Here is a 22,426-nt window from a genome sequence, read left to right as displayed (position 1 = left end):
GTGAAGTTCTCTTTCCACCCACGCGGTGGCAGTAGTTCATTTGGTGCCTTAAAACCCTGACATTTTCGCCTTCTCATCGTCGAGGTGGCGAGCCCTTAAACATGACCGTAATTACTGAAAAGGTTATGTGTGATATAAAGCAGATGTTGTGTATTTTGCCTATGCGTTTTATTGTATGTCTTTGTTAGAAGTTAAATAACGTTTTAATATAGATTTGATTCATTGGCGATCTGAATTCATACTTAATTCATGTTTCTCTTTCACACACAACATCGCATAATTGTGCCGTAGTTTATACTCTATATATTACGATTACCACGATACCGGGTGCGTGCTGTACGCGTTCGGCCTTGAGTCCACACAAACCCGGGCATCAAGCCATTCATTGGGAGGAAGACAGAGAGAGGGGAAGAGCAATACAAGCAGACAATATTCAAAGCTGGGGAATCAAAAGCTGGGGTCCAAACTCTGGAACAAGTGTCCGACTGGAAGGCAGAATTAGTTAGTTTGAGATGGCGGAGGTAAGCGAGGTTTTGATGTCGGTTCTGTCCACAATTCGAGTTCCGAGGCCTGGGGACCGTGTCCACAAAGACGAATGCGCCTTGTCATTTTCTTCTCCGGTGAGTAACCCATCTTCTCATCGAACGTTATTACCATCGTATTAAACCTGTCTTTTATATACGCTTTTTCTTTGGGGCTGTTTAAAAAAAAAAGTATTAGGTGGGTAGTTTGCGCGTCACAACAATAGCTAGCTAACGCGTTAACTAGTTAGCTAACGTTACTGTAGCTACATTGAGAAACGTTAACGTTAGCCAGCTAACATCTTTACCATTCAGCTAACGTTAGCTAGCTACTGTAACCAGAGGTTGTCAAATAATTTCCGACTATCATCCTGACTAGTTTTCAATGAACTCGCAGTAACGTTACGAAGTTAGCCAACGTTATATTTCAAGTTTAACGCTAGCTAGCCAGTTGGCTAACTATGGCTGTCACTTGACGTGTCATTCCAACTGTTTAGCTAACTAACTTGCTAGTTAGCATGCTAGAAAATCACACTGTCATTTGTTGTCATGATAATCTTCAGTGTTGAGTTGGTCGCGTGGGAAACTTAAACTACTGTACCGTTACATCCAATAGGTTGTTGGGTAAACTATCATCTGTCCAGTTACCAAGACAGCCAATGTAATTTTTAACCCTTTTAATGTTGTTCTCGCATTTATTTTATATTTTTTAGGAGAGTGAAGGAGGCTTATATGTGTGCATGAACAGTTTCCTTGGGTTCGGCAGCCAGTATGTGGATAGACACCACACCAGGAGCGGACAGCGGGCTTACCTGCACATCTCCCGGACCCGCAAAGCTCCGGTGAGTTACACGCTGTTCCTTCAAACCTTTTACTGAAGTCTCTGGCAGAGCCTAGCCAGCAGTAGAGGCACTTGTGGCTGCAGGTAGCCTAGCCAGCAGTAGAGGCACTTGTGGCTGCAGGTAGCCTAGCCAGCAGTAGAGGCACTTGTGGCTGCAGGTAGCCTAGCCAGCAGTAGAGGCACTTGTGGCTGCAGGTAGCCTAGCCAGCAGTAGAGGCACTTGTGGCTGCAGGTAGCCTAGCCAGCAGTAGAGGCACTTGTGGCTGCAGGTAGCCTAGCCAGCAGTAGAGGCACTTGTGGCGGCAGGTAGCCTAGTGGTTAGAGCGTTGGACTAGTAACCAAAAGGTTGCAAGATCGAATCCCCGAGCTGACAAGGTAAATATCTGTCCTTCTGCCCCTGAACAAGGCAGTTCATTGAAAATAAGAATTTGTTCATAACTGACTTGCCTAGTTAAATAATGGTCAAATAAAAATAGTGGCCACACAACAAACGCATTGAGTGCCAAATTTCAGTTGGTATCAAAATTATTGCTCTGTAGACAGTACAAAAGTAATATACCTTTACACAGTATGACAGGGAAGTGGCAGCATCTAATGACAATGTGCCATCAGGCCAGTTCAGCTGGTTTTAATGGCAGCTACTTCTGTTTGGTTTGCTCGACGTCTATAAAAAATTATGCACTATGAATGAACCACCTTTCTTGTGGATGGAGACATTCCACAATTCACTCAATTTGAACTGTCATTTTCCCCAGAAGGAAGATGAGGAGAACTCTGGATCCGGTGACCCACCCAAGAAGAAGCCAACCCGATTAGCCATAGGTAACAGCAGAGTTAACAGTAACACATTTTCAGCAGACAGGGCTATGAAGGTGCAAAGAACCCCGAAGCAGCCTTCAGGTAGCCTGGGTACCAGTCTGTTTCTACTAACATTCCACTCCTTGTATTCCATGTCATGACAAGCATGTGTTTAGCACATGATACAGAGTGGAATGATAGCTAAACATACTGGTACCCAGGCTAGCCTTTAGGGATGCTGACACCAACATTTTCCATTCTATCCGGTTGTAGCCAAAACTTTCAGAAATTACTCTGCCATGATAGATCAATGAAACTTATATCGTGTCTATTGACACTCCTCCTCTCTCTATCTCAGGTATCGAGGGAGGGTTCAATGTGGAGCAGGAGCAGTATGAGGAGGAAGTAAAAGTCGTCCTCTTCCCTGATAGACAGGAAGTTACATCCGATGACCTCGCCACCATGCCGGACCTTGTGAGAGAGCGGGTGAGACACTTTGTGGGTGAACACTTCAAGTGTTGCCTCAACTTTGCTAATTATCTCTTAAGAGTGTCGTTTTGAATCCCTCCATTCATAGTTAGTTCATCGGAAACTAACACGAATCTGCTTTTTTTTTTTGGTCAGAGGGAAGATGGAAATAAATTCTAATATGTACTCTGCAAATTGACTACAGCTAAGCCCAAAAAGAGATTGTATTTGAAAATAATTGAGACACGATCACTTATTTTTGTTGTTGTTGTGGGGAATACTTGGGAACAGATTTCCTGAAGTAAACTAATTTTAGCTGAATTTAGTATTTATTGGGGACCAAAAACTAACCCCCCCGGCCCCCCCCATTTTTATTTTTTATTTTTACTAAACTTTGAGGGACAAAAAAAGCACTAGCAGGAGGGTTTTGGCCCACGGGCAGCCTGTTGACAACCCCTGCTCTAGGTATTACACTTCATATAAATTGACCATGCATTCTTGTTGTAACCACCTATAACCTTCTCTGTATCCCTATAGGTATCTCTAGCCATGGCAGGGCTGATGTCTGCAGACTCAGTGTCTCATGCCCTGCAGGTGCAGCAGTGGGACGGCGAGGTGCGGGCGGAGTCCCGGCACGCCGTCGAACTCAAGCAGCTCGACAACGGCACCAAGATCCCTCCCAGGTGAGAGGCAGGTTAGGCTAGGTTGTTGTTCTGAGCTGGCATTGGCTAGAATGTCACGAGCACTCCAGCATTAAAGGAACTTACACGTTGACAATTTTCCTCCTTTTTGCTTCATAAATGTCCATTAATTTCATCATAGACTTGGACCGTATACAAGGTCTGATAGTGTAATTAATAGATAAAATAATGTATGTCAGTATGTAGCCTAAATTAATGTTTCAGTGAATGATCGTTAATTCTCTATCAATCCTTCTCCCTACGTCTTCCACTCCACCATTCAATGATTCTCTTTCTCTCTCTGGCTCTCCCCACCCCTCTCCATCTCTTTTCCCCCTTTCGCTCCATCTCTGTCTTCCAGTGGTTGGCGGTGTGAGGTGTGTGACCTGCAGGAGAACCTGTGGATGAACCTGTCTGACGGAAGGGTGTTCTGCGGTCGCAGGTATTTCGACGGCTCCGGGGGGAACAACCATGCCCTCCTGCACTTCCAGCAGACGGGACACCCTCTAGCCGTCAAACTGGGCACCATCACCCCCGACGGAGCAGGTGATGGCAACACAATACGAATACTTGGACACTTGAAACAACACAATACCGTTTTTTATTTACCAAGTGCTTCTCACTAGTCCCAATATTCAAGCAGTCACCAAATCCCTATTGAGAAGCTTACCCTTATTATTGAAAGGGGAAGATTAAGAAGACACTGGCAAGGACAGGACTCTGAGACTGAAGTCTGACTCGAAGACAGTTGTAACTGGGTTAGAGGCTGTATTATTTGAGCTTTTGATGTCTGACTTGCTTCTGTGACCTTTCCAGATGTGTACTCCTATGACGAGGATGACATGGTACTGGATCCAAAGCTCCCCGAACACCTGTCCCACTTTGGCATCGACATGATGACCATGGAAAAGGTAGGACTGTCGAAATCAATAAAGATACAGGGTCTCGATGGGCAGGCTCTCCCTGCTGCAGTGTTGTGGTTTAAGGACTCTTCTTCTTTAGTGACAGACATTTTCCTTCATGAATAAGGACTACACTTTTCTGTACTTGCCTTACCAGTGTTTTAGTGACAAAATTATGTTCAAAGCTAGCCTGGCCCCATTTTTAAATAGCTCATATTTATTGTGTTATAACAACAAAATGAGAGATGGGGCTCATTGTGAGATCAGTCCTCTCCATCTGGTTCATCTGTTATTGTCTTTCCCGCTCCCGTTCCTTCCCCGTTTCTCTTCTCTCGCTCCTCGACACCTCTCTTCCCCTGCAGACGGAGCGTACGATGACAGAGCTGGAGATAGCGGTGAACCAGCGTGTGGGGGAGTGGGAGGTGATCCAGGAGTCAGGGGCCACCCTGCGGCCTCTGTCAGGCCCCGGCCTCACCGGCATGAAGAACCTGGGCAACAGCTGCTACCTCAACTCGGTCATGCAAGTCCTCTTCACCGTGCCTGACTTCCAGAGCAAGTCAGTAACCGTCTATCACTTCTACCTCTTAGTCTGCGTCCCAGATTCAATGCTATTCCTTTTCTAGTGCATTACTTTTGACCAGGGCCCATTGGCCCTGAGATAAAGAGAAATTGAGAAGGATTGTGAATAGAGTGCTGGAAAATACTCACGAAACCCCTCTGTCGTGTGTGTACCCCGCCTCAGGTACGTCTCCAACATTGACAAGATCTTCGATGAAGCTCCAAGCGACCCCACCCAGGACTTCAAAACCCAAGTGTGAGTTTCCACCAATGCTTCTTTTTTTTCAGTGTAACATGCACACACAAACTTAACATTGTTAATCATTTCGCGTCAAACATAAATAAGGATTATGAAATCTGCCCTTTCCCAACAACCTTGAGACTACACACACCTGCGTCTGGAAGTAGCACAGAGTCGGGGTTATAACACGTGTATTCAAGGCTAGTCACACTGGCATACAACTGTTATGGCACACAAATGCATAGTCATTGGCACTGTGAGATGCATGTGTTATGTTGGATGGACAGTAGGTCATTGTCTAAAGGCCAGCCTTTCTCCACCAGATGTCACTAACTGTTCACTTATCTGAGCAAAAACAATCAATTTCTATGGCCACGGCTAGCATTAGATAAGATACGGGGATGGTAATTGTTAGCACTTATTTTTAAGTATTTGAAAAAAATGCAGGCTAAAAACCTATCTGCAGGCTATAATGTTGCCTTAGGACCAAATCCCCTAATTTATAAGAGTTAAATGGACTTTATTCCTATGTTGTTTTGATGTTCAACATATCTTCCTTATTTCAGAGCAAAGCTGGGCTATGGTCTGTTGTCGGGCGAGTATTCCAAACCAGCCCCTGACCCCGGAGAGGGCTCTGAATCCAGCTCTGAACCCAGAGTAAGTGAATGGAAGCACTGGAAGATTGTACGGAAGTTTTCTTAACCTCTAGGGGACCCCTTCCCGTTCTTATCCCGTTAACGGGATTGATTTTGACAACAGCCAGTGGAAAATCAGAGCGCCAAATTCAGAACAGCTAAAATCTCATAATTCCATTTTCTCAAACAATCAACTATTTTACCCCATTTTAAAGATAAACTTCTCGTTAATCCAACCACATTGTCCGATTTCAAAAAGGCTTTATGGCGAAAGCATAAAATTAGATTGTTAGGACAGTTCCAACACAAGAAAAACCACACAGCCATTTTCCTAGCAAGGACAGGCGTCACAAATACCAGAAATTCTGCTAAAATTCTGCACTAACCTTTGACGATCTTCATCAGATGACACTCCTAGGACATTATGTTACACAATACATGTATGTTTTGCTCGATGAAGTTAATATTTATATCCAAAAACAGCATTTAACCTCTTACATCTAGACGTTCCGCTAGTGGAACACCCGCTCCAATATCCAATGATAGGCGTGGTGCGAATTACAAATTCCTCAAATACAAAAACTTCAATTTTTCAAACATATGACTATTTTACAGCATTTTAAAGACAAGACTCTCCTTTATCTAACCACACTGTCCGATTTCAAAAAAGGCTTTACAGCGAAAGCAAAACATTAGATTATGTCAGCAGAGGACCCAGCCAGAAATAATCAGACAACCATTTTTCAAGCTAGCATATAATGTCACATAAACCCAAACCACAGCTAAATGCAGCACTAACCTTTGATCTTCATCAGATGACACACCTAGGACATTATGTTATACAATACATGCTTGTTTTGTTCAATCAAGTTCATATTTATATCAAAAACCAGCTTTTTACATTAGCATGTGACGTTCAGAACTAGCATACCCCCCGCAAACCTCCGGTGAATTTACTAAATTACTCACGATCTACTAATTATATGCATATTCTAGTTTCTGGGCCAGAGTAGTAACCTGTTCAAATTGGGTACGTTTTTCATCCGGCCGTGAAAATACTGCCCCAACAGGGTTTAAGTCAGAATGCTAGCAACCGTAGCACTGGCGCCTCAAAAACAAGGTTTTTCCAGTTGTGTTTAAATTAAGTGATTGTGTGTTCACTTTCCATGTTTATTGTCTAAATAACACATTTTTTTATTTCCAGGGTGACCAGGTTGGCATAGCGGCACGCATGTTCAAAGCACTTATTGGGCGGGGCCACCCGGAGTTCTCCACCAATCGGCAACAAGACGCCCAGGAATTCTTATTACACTTCATTAATATGGTGGAGGTAAAGTCATCCCTCTTTCATCCCATACTCCATCCCTTCTTTCCATCTTCTGTCATCAGATTTTTCCCTCCTGTTGTACCCCATTTTCTTAGTTTTGTTTTATTAACCTCCACCTCAGAGAAACTGTCGTTCGGGGGTGAACCCGTCTGAAGCCTTCCGTTTCCTGGTAGAGGAGAGGATTGTGTGTCAGCAATCACAGAAAGCAAAGTACACGCAGAGGGTGGACTACATCCTCCAGCTACCTGTGCCCATGGACCAGGCCACCAACACCGGTGAGGGGCTCATGGGAAATGTAGTTTATTGTCTCAGCGAGTCTACTTCTGCCCCATCAACTGCCCTTGTTTTTTATTGATGCCTCATTAAATAAGTCAACCAACAAGTTTTTATAAGTCAAATACACTACCGTTCAAAAGTTTGTGGTCACTTAGAAATATCCTTGTTTTCCATGAAAACATACATGAAATGAGTAGGAAATATAGTCAAGATGTTGACAAGGTTTTAAATAATGATTTTTAATTGAAATAATAATTGTGTCCTTCAAACTTTGCTTTCATCAAAGAATCCTCCATTTGCAGCAATTACAGCCTTGCAGACCTTTGGCATTCTAGTTGTCAATTTGTTGAGGCACCTCCCACAAGTTGGATTGGCTTGATGGGCACTTCTTACGGTCAAGCTGCTCCCACAACAGCTCAATAGGGTTGAGATTTGTTGACTGTGCTGGCCACTCCATTATAGACAGAATACCAGCTGACCGCATCTTCCGTAAATAGTTCTTGCATAGTTTGGAGCTGTGCTTTGGGTCATTGTCCTGTTGTAAGAGGAAATTGTCTCCAATTAAGCGCTGTCCACAGGGTATGGCATGGCATTGCAAAATGGAGTGATAGCCTTCCTCCTTCAAGATCCCTTTTACCCTGTACAAATCTCCCACTTTACCATCACCAAAGCACCCCCAGACCATCACATTGCCTCCACCATGCTTGACCGATGGCGTCAAGCACTCCTCCGGCATCTTTTAATTTTTTCTGCGTCTCACGAATGTTCTTCTTTGGTGTGTGTGAACCTCAAACTTAGATTTGTCTGATCATAACACTTTTTTCCAATCTTCCTCTGTCCGGTGTCTGTTCTTTTGCCCATCTTAATCTTTTCTTTTTATTGGCCAGTCTGAGATATGGCTTTTTCTTTGCAACTCTGCCTAGAAGGCCATCATCCCGGAGTCGCCTCTTCACTGTTGACGTTGAGACTGGTGTTTTTCCGGGTACTATTTAATGAAGCTGCCAGTTGAGGACTTGTGAGGCGTCTGTTTCTCAAACTAGACACCCTAATGTACTTGTCCACTTGCTCAGTTGTGCACCGAGGCCTCCCATTCCTCTTTCTATTCTGGTAGAGCCAGTTTGCGCTGTTCAGTGAAGGGGGTAGTACACAGCATTGTATGAGATCTTCAGTTTCTTGGCAATTTCTCGCGTGGAATAGCCTTCATTTCTCAGAACAAGAATAGACTGACGAGTTTCAGAAGAAAGTTTCTTGTTTCTGGCCATTTTGAGCCTGTAATTGAACCCACAAATGCTGATGCTCCAGATACTCAACTAAAGAAGGCCAGTTTTATTGCTCCTTTAATCATAATTGCAAAAGAGTTTTCTAATGATCATTTAGCCTTTTTAAAATTATAAACTTGGATTAGCTAACACAACGTGCCATTGGAACACAGGAGTGATTGTTGCTAATAATGGGCCTTTGTACACCTATATAGATATTCCATAAAAAATCAGCCGTTTCCAGCTACAATAGTCATTTACAACATTAACGATGTCTACACTGTATTTCTGATCAATTTCATGTTATTTTAATGGACTAAAAATGTGCTTTTCTTTCAAAAGCGAGGACATTTCTAAGTGACCCCAAACTTTTGAACGGTAGTGTATATTCTTTTATTTAAATGTAAAAAATAAAGTATCTCTCTCTGTCTCTCTATCAGAGGAGCTGCAGGAGGCTGAGCATCGGCGTGAGGAGGCAGACTCGTCGGGAGCCCCTCCCCCCGCCCCCGGTGCGCGCCTGTATCCCGTTCACAGCGTGCATGGCGGCGCTCAGCGAACCGGAGACGCTCACAGACTTCTGGAGCTCCGCCGCGCAGGCCAAGACCACCGCCACCAAGTATGACAACGCACACGATTCACTCAGTCAATCAATCTATCAATCAGTTTCCCGGTCAATGAAATGTATTTCCCAACTCCAGTCCACGAGTACCCACCACAGCACACATTTTTGTTGTAGCCCCGGACAGGCACGCCTGATTCAACTTGTCAACTAATCATCAAGCCCTCAATGAGTTGAATCGGGTGAGTTTGTCCCTGGGGGGGGGGGGGGGGGGTACAACAAAAATGTGTGCTGTTGGGGGGACTGGAGTGTAAAACACTGAATTAAATCATCCATCAATCAATCAATGCATTTTCCTTGGGAAAATGTAGTTTAATTAGTCTCCCTCCCTCTCTCTCTCTTCATTCTTTTTCAGGACCACCCGCTTTGCCTCTTTCCCTGACCACATGGTGATCCAGGTTAAGAAGTTCACTTTTGGACAGGACTGGGTCCCCAAGAAACTGGGTGAGGAGTCTGCTCTGCACACAGTGTAAACAAGGTCTACGTGATATTCTGTATTGAATAGACTTGTATTGTCATTTACATACGCATGCAACATCTACACCTGTGGGTTATCACAGACGCTATCAGTTAAATTCAAGTGTGAAATTCCACTGTAGTTGCTTGACAAGTCCAAGGAACCACAGATGAAATGACTTTTCCATTAATGGGAGAACTGAAACGTTGGATTAATGTGGCACTGTCCCGGTCAGCTAAATAATGTATGTTTGTCCCTGCAGACGTGAGCATCGACGTTCCCGACACGCTGGACCTGACTGCGCTCCGTGGGACTGGCCAGCAGCCGGGGGAGGAGCTTCTGCCAGAGGTGGCCCCACCCCCTCTCATGACCCCTGACGTGGAGGTCAAAGGTATCCTGGGTTCCCACGGCAACGAGGAGGATGACTCGCTCTACTCCCCACTACTGTGTCAGTCTGTCTTTCTTTTCTGATCTTCCCTTCCTTCATCCTGTCGTCCCGTCACCGTCTTTTCCTTTCTTCTTTCCCTCTTTTATGTTTTCTCCGTGTTTTTGTGTTCAAACCTTTTTTCGAAGTGAGGTGATGTGAGTTATCATTTCAATTCTATAGTGGGAAAGAGACTTGGCTCTTATTGTTCACAATATGTGTTTAGTATGGTTTGCCAACATGTGGTTTTATTTTGTTGTCCGTCTCCAAATGTCCAGTTTCTCAGCAGTTAGGACCATTCATGACATCCTTATTGTTGCAGCCGTCTGTTGAGTGCATACAGATAATTAGACCCTGTCCTCGCTCTCAGCCCCAGTCCTGGACGACTCCACCGTGTCCCAGTTGTGTGAGATGGGATTCCCACTGGAGGCCTGCAGGAAGGCTGTGTACTATACTGGGAATACTGGAATCGACGCAGCCATGAACTGGGTCATGGGCCACATGGACGACCCAGGTGGGTCATTGAGGATCAGTTGTGCCAAATATACCATCAAACACGTGTGTCTGTCATGGATGTAGGTCTGTAAGTGGGTGGTGTTTGTTGAGAAATGTAAGTGATTTAATTAGATGGTATGGACTGCCATGTGTTTGAACATGAAGTACAACCAGTCAGTAATTCCCAGCAATGTTACTCACGTTCTACAATAGTAATTTCACGACAGCATGTCATTGATTTCATTATGTACGTTATATTCACGTCTCCCCCCCCCATCTGTGATTGGATGCAGATTTCTCCGCTCCCATGGTGTTGCCAGGCACCAGCTCCGCTCCCGGAACCACGCCCACAGAGAGCGTTTCTGAGGAGCACCTAGCAACCATCGTCTCCATGGGCTTCAGCCGAGACCAGGCCACGCGAGCACTGAGGGCCACGGTGAGACGGTGTTTCCCTTAACATCACTACCCTTCACGTCTAGCACTGCTGTAGTGACAGCACTCCTTGATGTTGCTTCAAAGAAATAATACAAAAACTGCAGTGAGATTTCACACATGCTCAGTAGCTGTATTCACCTCGTGGAATTTACTGATATGATTAGACCTTTGGCACAATATACTCTATTCTAGCACACGGTTGAAGTTCACACTCATTTGTGCTGCTGGTCAGGTCTCCAACCTTTAACCAAGTGGTCTCTCCTATCCCTCTCTCTCCTCTTCCAGAGTAACATCCTAGAGCGCGCCGTGGACTGGATCTTCTCCCACCTGGATGATCTAGAGTCCATGGAAGTTTCGGAGGGGGGCCGCTCGGCCGCCGAGAGCGAGGGGTCCAGGGAGCCCCCTCCTGGGCCTAAAGTCCGAGACGGACCCGGCAGTAAGTCAACAGTGAGAGGAAGGGGGTGAAGGGAATGCGTTCAGTTTGGGTTGGATGTTTGAACATATTTTAATATTCTCTTCAAAGCATCTGTTTAAAAACATTTTTTTATAAGAACAGGTATGCACTCCCAGAAAACAAAGAATATACTTATTTTTCCCCCCTCAACATGTATTGGTTAATGACTTACTCTTTGTGGAAAGCATATTAAATGTGTTTTGACAATGCGCAGACTCCAAATTGTTGTCTGTCCATATCTTTCAATTTGAAAAACCCTCTGTATTCAAATCGTTGTCCATTTGCAGTATAGATGCACACTGTCACTGATGTCTCCACTTTGCATGTCTTGATTTTTCTCCTCTATCCCCCCCACTCCTCTCCCTCCCCCTCTCTTCCAGAGTATGAGCTGTTTGCCTTCATCAGTCACATGGGCACGAGCACTATGTGCGGCCACTACGTCTGCCACATCAAGAAGGACCAACAGTAAGCGCCATTCTCTTTCATTTCATATAGAAGAAACCACTCCTTTATACACACTGGAGGTCGACCGATTATGATTTTTCATCGCCGATACCGATTTATTGGAGGACCCAAAAAATGTTTTACAAAAAATGTATATATATATATTTTTTTTTTTTTATTTTTATTTTTTTATTTTTTGTAATAATGACAATTACAACAATACTGAATGAACACTTATTTTAACTTAATATAATACATCAATAAAATCTATTTAGCCTGAAGTAAATAATGAAACATGTTCAATTTGGTTTAAATAATGCAAAATAATGTGTTGGAGAAGAAAGTAAAAGTGCAATATGTGCCATGTAAAAAAGCTAAGGTTTAAGTTCCTTGCTCAGAACATGAGAACATATGAAAGCTGGTGGTTCCTTTTAACATGAGTCTTCAATATTCCCAGGTAAGTTGTAGGTTGTAGTTATTATAGGAATTATAGGACTATTTCTCTATATACGATTTGTATTTCATATACCTTTGACTATTGGATGTTCTTATAGGCACTTTAGTATTGCCAGTGTAACAGTATAGCTTCCGTCCCTCTCCTCGCTCCTACCTGGGCTCGAACCAGGAACACATTGACAACAGCCACCCTCGAAGCAGGGTTACCCATGTAGAGGAAGGGGAACAACTACTCCAAGTCTCAGAGCGGGTGACGTTTGAAACGCTATTACATTTACATTTACGTCATTTAGCAGACGCTCTTATCCAGAGCGACTTACAAATTGGTGCATTCACCTTATGATATCCAGTGGAACAACCACTTTACAACCCGCTAACTAGCTAGCCATTTTACATCGGTTACACCAGCCTTATCTTGGGAGTTGACAGGCTTAAAGGGGTGGGTATAATTTGTGGAAGGTTCCAACAGGAATCTGTTCCAAAAAAACGTAAAGTAAAAGGTTGCCAACCAACAACGCATACAAAGTAGCAACGCATACAAACCTAGCTAACTAGCTGCCGAATAGGCATCAACTCACCACGTAGCTTATTCTTAATGTTTGTCCATAGGCAACCAGAGTGAGGACAGACATTTTTCGGAATAAACGTGATGAGTGAAAAACGCAACGAAATAGACCACTCACTACCCGGTATCTTATTCTGCCGCTATACAACTTTGTATGCGTTGTTTTTTGGCAACCTTGTTATTTACGAAGTTTTTGGAATAGATTCCTGTTGTAACGTTCCACAAATTATACCCACCCGGCTTGAAGTCATAAACAGCTTGAAATACAACGAAGAGCTGCTGGCAAAATGCACGAAAGTGCTGTCTGAATGAATGCTTACGAGCCTGCTGGTGCCTACCATCGCTCAGTCAGACTGCTCTATCAAATCATAGACTTAATTATAACATAACACACAGAAATACGAGCCTTGGGTCATTAATATGGTCGAATCCGGAAACTCTCATCTCGTGGAGTGCAATGTAAGGCAGGTGGTTAGAGCGTTGGACTAGTAACCAAGGTTGCAAAAAACGAATCCCCAAATCCCCCCTGAACAAGGCACTTAACCCCCGTTCCTAGGCCGTCATTGAAAATAAGAATGTGTTCTTAATCTGACTTGCCTAGTTAAATAAAGGTGTAAAAAAAAAATAGATAGATAGATAGAGATAGATAGATAGAGATAAATTATCGGTGGCCAAAAATACCGATTGTTCTGAAGTTGAAATCGGCACTAATTAATCGGCCATTCCAATTAATCGGTCGACCTCTAATTGAGATTCTGTGGTTATAACAATCTAGACAAAGCTTTAAAGTACTGTTTCTTGTCTTCTCATGTCTGTCTGTGCCTTTTTTCTTTCTCTTCCCTCTTCTCTCACTCACAGGTGGGTTATCTTTAACGATCAGAAAGTGTGTGCCTCAGAGAAGCCACCCAAGGACTTGGGTTACCTCTACTTCTACCGGAGAGTCACCGAGTGAACGGAGGGGGGGGAAGAGTTTCACTTAGGGAGGGGAAGAGGGTCGCTAACATGTACACACTGTCACACACTGAGCTACTAAGAATGCTCTGACACAAGCTTCTGAACTGACAAATGTAGGCTTTAAATAAATACACTTTTCCTACAGCTATGTACGCAGACACAGGCAGGTGGAATGGATGGGGTGTTTAAAGGAGAAGTGTCATTTTTTTTTTTTTCGTTCACTTTTGCAATAAACACGGTAATGTTGGTGGAGGGCTGCTGGTGTATTCACCCCTTCTAAGTCTATACTCATCTTGCAACTGACACCAATCAACTCATAGATACTGGTATCATTATACAGTATCTAATGCAACAATGTTCCCACCCCCCTCTTCCCTGAACAACATGCCACTCATCTCTTATTGACTAGCATCTGTTGTATTGTCATTGCTTCTTAAGCCAAGCACCGCCTCCCTTCTCTCCCCCTTCTGTGTTCCGACATGGCATTTTCATAAGTTCGGCGTCCACAGTAATAGAGAGTTAATATACAAAATGTTTTAATAAAATGTGTATTAAAAAAAGCTAAACCAAACTGGTTGTTCTTTCAAGTGTGGTGAGGGTGATATCTGGCTGATTTTTGTTTTGTTAAAATAAATAACTTTGTTACTTCTGCTGTAACAAAATAAAGATGTCTTTCTGCTGCCCCTGCTTGTTGTGTGATTGTGTTGCGATGGATGTGACTGGTCATCTAGTGGCCCTGCTGCACTGGGTCCTTACTGAAGAGCCAGGGACACCAGCTGGGTCATGGTGGTCTGCACTGGCATCAGGCCACAGGCTCAACATCTTCCTGATGGTTGTTACATGGCACGGGGTGGGATCATTGTGTGGATTGGTGGGGTGTTAATTGGTTGATATCGGCTATACCTGACGCCATACTGCATTGTGACTCATTTTACGTTTGCTGTTACTAGGATCTTCAAAGAACTAATTTAGTAGTCTTTCAGGTGTGTATATCTTCATGACCACATGCATGGAAGACACAAGGCCATCCCATTGATTAATATCAGTTTGCCTTTCGATTTATTTGGATGATAGGTCGGAAAAAAGACAATATCCGACTTTTATTTGCTTTAATAGCATGGTTTTATGAGGTAGATTTTTAAAGTAGGCTACTATTGATAATGCAAAAGCACATACTTTAATTACATTAGACGTTCAGGTGGTATCACTGTCAAGTTCACGTTATAAAGGATAATCACAAGGTATGTCACGATCCTTGTTAGTTATATGCAGTCAGTCAGCGCAAATGCTATGTTTCCCATAAACAGCACATTTTGCAGATTGCACGTTTAATAGTAAGGAGGCCATTTCCTATGAAGTTGGGTCACTGTGGTGGAAGGTAAATACAGAATCAAATAAGGAGTTTGCAAATGCGCAGGCAGGTAGCATGCGAAAACCCACAATCTTTTCAAAGTGCAGAAGTTTTTTATTCGATCTCATTCCGCTCTACTGTCACTATCCTCAACGCATACTCATTAGTGTAGTGTCGCGAAAGGAATTTTTTCTCTCAGATTTTTGCAACCTAAGACGTTTTGAGAATCCACTTCAGGTAAATAACAATTCAGATCAGGTAATATGAATGTTCCCAATATGTTTGTCGGAGCTAGTTCAGTTACATGGGCTATATGTTTTTTGTACCCAGAGAGGAGAGGAGTTGTATTCTTTTTTTTTAAACGTGGGAAATGCTGAAGGCGAGAGGGGACGGATAATCAACTTTTAACAGTTGAATTTAGACACAACTATATTGCACAAATCCATTTTTCTGGACGAAGCCAGCCTAAATATTTTGGTTTCATTTTGTTAATAAGACACTCCCGGACCGGACTAAAATTTGATTAACGCAGATGCTTCTTAGTTGGGGTGTGGGAAGTCTGACTTCAGGGAAATGGCAGTTAACCCGACCGAATCACCATCTCTTCAAAGTAAGTTACTAATATAGTCCAGTTTGTCACATTCTCTATGAAATGGGCATTAAATGATCTGTAATTTATTGTAGTGAGCTTTGAAAATATTGATATATGTCGATTTTAAAGTGTTTAAAATGCATTAAAATGTTCATGATGGTAGTATGATTAACTAAAGAAAATCTACATTTTCATCAAGTTTTTGGCATTTTTATATTTACTTTTTGAAAAAACAAATATTAACAGACAAAAACACCAACAAATTTCAAAACTGATAGGTAGATGCAAAAATGTCGTTTCAGCCTGTGGTGCCTGGCCTTACAACTGTTGAATCACCACGATCAGTAAGCTATTATAATGTTCCATAACACACAAGGAAATGTAGGCAGTTTCATTAACTTGAATAATTATATGTGTAAAAATATTAGTTCTAGCAAATGAATAGCTCTTTATCAATAGTATATCGATTCGATATTGTAGCATAGGCTTTTATCGAACAGGCATCTACGTTTTTAACCATGTTTTATTTGTTAGGCTACTTCTTTGCAAATAAATAAACCATAGATTAACAGCGTACTCAATAGCCTACACAATATCAAACAATAATTGTCTGTAGCCTCACTCTTTGTGAGTTCATCAAGGTGAGATAATACATCATGATAATACGAATCTAAGAATAATTTGGCTACTGCAATTTTGTCAATTTTGAACATTGTTAAGTAGCCTATAATTCACCTCTGTGAATAGCATGGTATTCAGATATAGGCTTTGTGGAATAATTTGTGGAATAATTTAATATTTAAAAGTTATCATTATAAATAACTGGGTCTTAATTTAGTTAAGTTGGTCAAGTAAAAGGTGAATATTGTATAGTAGTAAAGCATTGCCCCAAATACTAATACAGCTCTAATAAATTATGTTATTATGATCAATCTGAATTAAACAAATAGTGAAAATTAGTTAATTATATACAATTACTATTTACTAAAACAATTGAGGAGTGATAGATTACTTATTGTTATTCAATAAACCATCTTCAGAGAAATATCATTCCTGAAAGCATGTAACTAATATTATACTGTAAATTATAATATTCACTACCTTGGTTGTTATCGGTTAGAGAGGCCTATATGCTTATTCATGTTATTATATATAAATCTACCTGTTATTGAAATGTGTCAAATGTTTGGAGTAAGTTCTGAAAATAATGAAAACATAGAAAAGAGTCCATCCCTGCTCAGACAACTATTATCACATCTCTAGTCGTGCAAAGAAACGTTTGACACTTTTGACTTTTTTCACAGATAAATGTTTGATTTTTGTAGACATATATAACTGTTAGAGAGAGAGAGAGTGAGAGAGAGGAAGTAGCCATGTGGTTAGAAACCACAAGTTCGCTCAAACAGAAGCTGTGTACTTAAGCCAAACAAAAGTTTAAGATAATTTTTATAGAATATATTTAACATTTTAGATGTTTCAAAGTGACAATCTCTCCTTAAAATGTTCTATGCATTTTGACTGCAAGGATGTAATTTAAATTTGTATTCCAGATTTCAGATAAAATGTCCAATATGAAGACTTTGTCCTGGTGTGTGTTTGGTGGGTAAAGATCTACACTACATGATTGAAATATTAAAATGTTATTGTATTCATTTTACTCTTACTTTTACCCTTCACACACACACACACACACACACACACACACACACACACACACACACACACACACACACACCTCTTCTCACCCTTTCTATTAAATTCAAAGGGATTTATTGGCATGGGAAACAAATGTTTACATTGCCAAAGCAAGTGGAATAGACAATTAACAAAAGAGAAATAAACAAGGGAAATCAAATAATCAGAAATGAACAGTAAACATTACACTCACAAAAGTTTTAAAATAATATATACATTTTAAATGTTATATTGTTGGCTGTGTACATTGTTGTAACAATGTGCAAATAGTATGAAAGAGAAAATAAATCAACAGATATCTCTCTCTGAATTCAATTTCAATTCATTATGCTTTATTGAAATGGAAAGTTAATAATAAATAATAATACAAGTAATAGAAGTACTTAAATAATAATAAAGTGATTGCAGTACTTTCTCTCCCTCGCACTCTCTCTCCCTTTATCCCTCTCTTTCTCCGCTCAGCCCTGTGTATTCTCCATGTGGTGGGTGAGGTGATCTACATGAGAATTGGTCTGCCTGTCAATATTGATTGTGGAGTCAAGACGTCTAACAAGGATGTAGAGTGGAGACATAAAGCTGTGGGTGGAAGTGAATCTGTGTTGATCGTGGACATTAAAGGGAGGAGTGGCCAGCAGCGGAAAGGTGGATAGAAAAGAGCTCATTATAAAGCAATACATTGGTTATTTCATGAAAAAGTAGCAGTAAAAATAAGTGTTTCCTAAAATACTGCATAGATCATATGCAGTATAACAAATGTATACATGGCGTTTTGTACGTGTTCATTATAGTCCTTGTCTTTTCCCCATGTCAGGAAATGCTCCCATGGTTGAAAGGGTAAAAGTAAGAGGGGACAAGCTGGAAATCTCTGCTCTACAGGGTGGTGACGCCGGACTTTTCATCTGTATAGTGGACAGGAAAGAGATGGATCACAGACTCGACATTGTCACAGGTGTCACTCCGCATAGGGTTATGGGGGTGTCTAGCAAGTGAATGTGGACACCAGTCCTGCAAACTAGCAGTTTTTATAGCAGTGATAGTGAAGTGATATTATTATTGCTAGTACATTTGAAGGACACCACCCAAGCAGATCTGGGTTCAAATGCTATTTGAAATAATTTCAAATGCTGTATCTGTGCTTGATTGAGCTTCCATGTTGCAATGGAACCAATAGAAACGTCTCAAAAGTGCAATCCCCATCCACTTAGCACTCCAGGCAGGCTAAAGCTAATATAATATTTAAAATAGTATTTGAACCCAGGTCTTCACCAGAGGTAAATTCTAATGGAAGAATTCATGTGGCGAAAGCTTCCATGTTCAATTTAGACATTTCTCCCTCTGTCTCTTCTCTCCCTATCTTTTCCTCCTCTCGTTCTTTTCATACTCTACCCCTCCCTCTTTATCCCCCCCTGCCTAAACCAGTCAATGTCCACCCCTCCAATGTCCTCATCCAAGGCACCAATGCTATCCTCGAGTGCCAGGTGACAGGAGTGGACCCCTTGCCCAGTGTGAAGTGGGCTAGTCCAGGTGTAATGGCGGCAGGGGCCCCTGTACGACCTGGCTTTGGGAAAGTCTCTTTCAGCCCTGTGGCCCTGTCAGACACAGGAGAATGGACATGTCAGATTACTCAGAATGGGAAGACACACAAAGAGACTCAGACCATCAACGTGAAAAGTAGGTAATAGGTGGTTTTGGTAGCATCTCCAATACAACGATGATAAAAATGAATATAACAATGCTTTTGTCTTTTCTCTCCCAGGTTTGTTGACTGCTAAACCCCTCTTGCCGGCGGAGGGCCAAAATGATGGACAGGGGCACAGTGGACCTAACTCTGATGTAAACACAGTGACAACTTGCTATCACTGTGAGTATCACTACTTTATGAACACTGTATACTGATTCATAGTTCCATTTTCATCATGGTGAAGGTATTGGAAGCTCCCTACTTTATTCAATCTCCCCTTAACATTGGTCAATTCAGGGTGGGAGGAGGGGTTGTTCAGAAAGTAAAAACAAAAAAATACTTTATTGTTTCTCATTAATCTAAAGTGATTCAATAAAATCAATTACTCACAAAATAAACTACATTCTATCTCCACACCATTTGACAGATAGGGGACAAATCCTAACTTGAGAAACCAGTGTGAAATGCCAAATTTCGAGTCAACCGTGCATTGACGTCAATACGGAGATTTTGTAGTGAGTGCCTCATCGAGGTCTTCACTGAGGCGCTCCCTGGTTGTGTGTCTCTTAGGTACCAAAGGCAGCCAGCAGCCCGATGAGGGGATGTCCATGCTGGGCTTAAGCCTGTGGGTGTGGGTGGCAATGGGAGCAGGATGCCTGGTCGTGATCTTACTCCTGGTGACCATTGTTCTCCTGCACCGCAGGAACAAAAGGATGAAGGTAAGGAGACAGCCAGGAGGGGAGGGATCAATGAAAATGTCACTGCCAAACTTATAACCCAAAGTGATCCATAAGAAATATATGTTTATATATATTTTTTAAGTCCGTGCTACAGAAAGCTGTATCGGTCTGCTAATACAGGACTAGTAAAGAAAATATATTTTTATTCATATATTTTTTTTATTCAGATTTTCAGGGGGTGCTGCAGCACCCATACTTCCCACGGCTATGTCTATAACCCAATTAAATATTTATTTAGTTATATTCAAGTGGAGCAAGTGCTTAACAGCAAATGAAAGAGAAAGACAATACTTGTTTTTCTCCCTCAGAGAAGAGACCGGAAGGTGAAGAACATCAGAGAGCCCCTGAAGTCCAACAACTACTGCCAGTGTAACCGGTAGCTACTCTATTGCTCTATCTAGTAGAATCATAGAAGGGAATTCCTGCACACTGTGTATTCCTGAACGGTCACATAGACCGGGTATTTTTCAAACCTCCCCTTTAAAATTTGTTGTAGCTCTGAACTAGCTCACCTGATTTGCCTATTCAAGTGCTTGATGATTAGTTTACAAGTTGAATCAGGTTTTCCGGCTATGGAAATAATAGTTAAAATACATGGGACTGTGTAATATAAAGTAGTTAGTGATACATTGTCAAGTTTATTATTGTAACACATGTATTTCACAGCACGCTAGTGGGTCCACCTCGGAGGACACAGAGAGAGAAGCCTTTGGCTGTACCACGGAAACAGCGCTGATGGAGCGGAGTATTATGGGCTGGAACATCCTTGATCGACGACACAGGGTGGATGGAAAAATGATAGAGAGAGAGAAAAGTAGTCTTACACAGTTAGAGAGATCCAAGGGAGAGAGAGGGAGAGAGGGGGAGAGATCATGTAAATGGGCTTATGTCTGTTTCAAAAACACGAATGATGAAATTATATAAACTGAAAATCACGTATTGAAGAAAGAAACAAGCAATGTTATTCTTACCTATGTTATTGAATGTCATCTGACGTCTTTCAAGCATTGTCAGGCCTTTTTTTTTAAATACCTGCTTGTTATATTATGAATTGATATACCTGTTCAATTCATGTGTTTTCTTGTTGAAGGGAATGAAGATCATATAAATCAATAAAGCATATTTTTTGGAGTCTTGTCTCATTTTTAATGAGTATACTTTTTACTTGAGTCTTTTTTAACACTTACTTCAGCCTCCTATTACATACATTCTAGTAGCGTTGTCCGTGGTTACGTTTCACTTAACTGGTGCAGTAGAGTGCAGACAGCTGTCAGTGACAATGTAGACTCCAACCATGTCGAGTGATGTCTTGGGAATGCGAGTCTAGTAAAAAACAGTATGTATGTGTGTCTGTGTAAAAAAAAGTACCAAATTGTCATACCTTAGTAAATGTAAAGATACCTTGATAGAAAATGACTCAAGTAAAAGTGAAAGTCACCCAGTAAAATACTACTTGAGTAAAAGTCTAAAAAGTATTAGGTTTTAAATATAATTAAAATCTCTAAAAGTCTAAGCTAACATATGGAATTGTTTTAAGATGGTCATACCATTGATAATTTAGAATTTTAGGACCCCTTTAGGTGTCAAAAATGATATTTTTTTTATTTTTTATATAAAATATTGAATTTGGCCTTTACTACTATAGCCCATAGAAACGCATTGAATAACATTCATAAATGCCCCAAAATAAATATATTCTTTTTTTTGGACACATATTTAACCCCTTATTTTTGTTGGCACAAAACTACCTCCAAACTTCCATTAGTTTGTATGAGTTACCTTCAGACGAGTCCCGTGACACTTGTGGGGGCCATAGAGCAAAACGGAGAACACTATCGTGTTCGTTAGAGTCTCCCCTTTCCATAGAGTGTTTGTAGGCCAAACCGCTCAGACGCTACACACGTTTTTGTGAGAAGACCGATTTTTGTGATGTCTCCTGTTGCTCGGCCACCTTCCACCGCAGATGTGGAAGGCCGACATAGGCGGATGTGGTGGATTCAGACGCAGCCTATGGGAAAAGAACGGATATCTCTAGCTTAAACTGGCAGATTTTTTATTTATTTTTTATTTTTATGTTACTTAGATTGACGCATGGGTGCTTAAGGATTAAGTGTCAAAAGTTTTTAAAACATTTAAAAAAAGGAAATTTAATTGCTAAAATGTACTTAAGTAACAAAAGCAAAAGTATTAATAATTTCAAATTCCTTATATTAAGTGAACCAGACGGCACAATTTTCTTGTTTTTTACATGTACTGATAGCAGGGGCACACTCCAATACTCAGACAATCCTTCACAAAAGAAGCATGTGTGGTTAGTGAGTCCGCCAGATCAGAGGCAATAGAGATGACCAGGGATGTTGTCTCAATACGTGCGTCAATTGGACCATTGTCCTGGTACTTTTGAGTGTCAGGGAAAATATAGTGAAGTAAAAGTAAAAGTTGTCAATATTATAAATAGTAAAGTACAGATACCCAAAAAAACTACTTAAGTATTTTTACTTAAGCACTTTACACCACTGTGTGTGTGTGTGTGTGTGTGTGTGTGTGCGTGCGTGCGT

The 22,426-nt window shown here is 41.5% G+C and overlaps 2 protein-coding genes across 6 annotated transcripts; both read left to right on the top strand.

Annotated features, from left to right (window-relative positions):
* Positions 1–397: 397 nt before the first annotated feature.
* Positions 398–14,491, top strand: ubp5 (Ubiquitin carboxyl-terminal hydrolase 5). The gene is given in 21 exon segments (NM_001141814.1): positions 398–620; positions 1,235–1,363; positions 2,121–2,184; positions 2,519–2,646; positions 3,166–3,311; positions 3,670–3,854; positions 4,125–4,219; positions 4,573–4,766; positions 4,953–5,024; positions 5,576–5,666; positions 6,849–6,974; positions 7,093–7,246; positions 8,947–9,013; positions 9,015–9,122; positions 9,481–9,569; positions 9,845–10,030; positions 10,377–10,520; positions 10,795–10,937; positions 11,222–11,372; positions 11,771–11,855; positions 13,714–14,491. Coding segments are annotated over 21 exon segments (2,559 nt in total). The 5' UTR covers positions 398–512; the 3' UTR covers positions 13,808–14,491.
* Positions 14,492–15,157: 666 nt separating this feature from the next.
* On the top strand, positions 15,158–20,999 carry LOC100169854 (uncharacterized). 5 transcript variants are annotated; one of them, XM_014200554.2, is made up of 11 exons: positions 15,175–15,397; positions 15,657–15,770; positions 16,055–16,096; positions 17,303–17,351; positions 17,910–18,089; positions 18,259–18,396; positions 18,867–19,118; positions 19,204–19,308; positions 19,699–19,847; positions 20,177–20,244; positions 20,535–20,999. In XM_014200554.2, the coding sequence occupies exons 2-11, from the start codon at positions 15,693–15,695 to the stop codon at positions 20,602–20,604; spliced, it is 1,131 nt and encodes a 376-aa protein (XP_014056029.1). In that variant the 5' UTR covers positions 15,175–15,397; positions 15,657–15,692; the 3' UTR covers positions 20,605–20,999. The 5 variants fall into 5 exon arrangements, with proteins under 5 accessions (XP_014056027.2, XP_014056029.1, XP_014056032.1 ...); XM_014200557.2 differs by lacking the exon at positions 16,055–16,096; XM_014200553.2 differs by lacking the exon at positions 15,175–15,397 and having other exon boundaries at positions 15,404–15,770.
* Positions 21,000–22,426: the final 1,427 nt, after the last annotated feature.

The sequence above is a fragment of the Salmo salar genome, chromosome ssa05 (assembly GCF_905237065.1).
Source record: "Salmo salar chromosome ssa05, Ssal_v3.1, whole genome shotgun sequence".
NCBI lineage: Eukaryota > Metazoa > Chordata > Actinopteri > Salmoniformes > Salmonidae > Salmo > Salmo salar.
The sequence above is the reverse complement of the archived record's forward strand: the minus strand, read 5'-3'. Positions and strand labels throughout refer to the sequence as shown.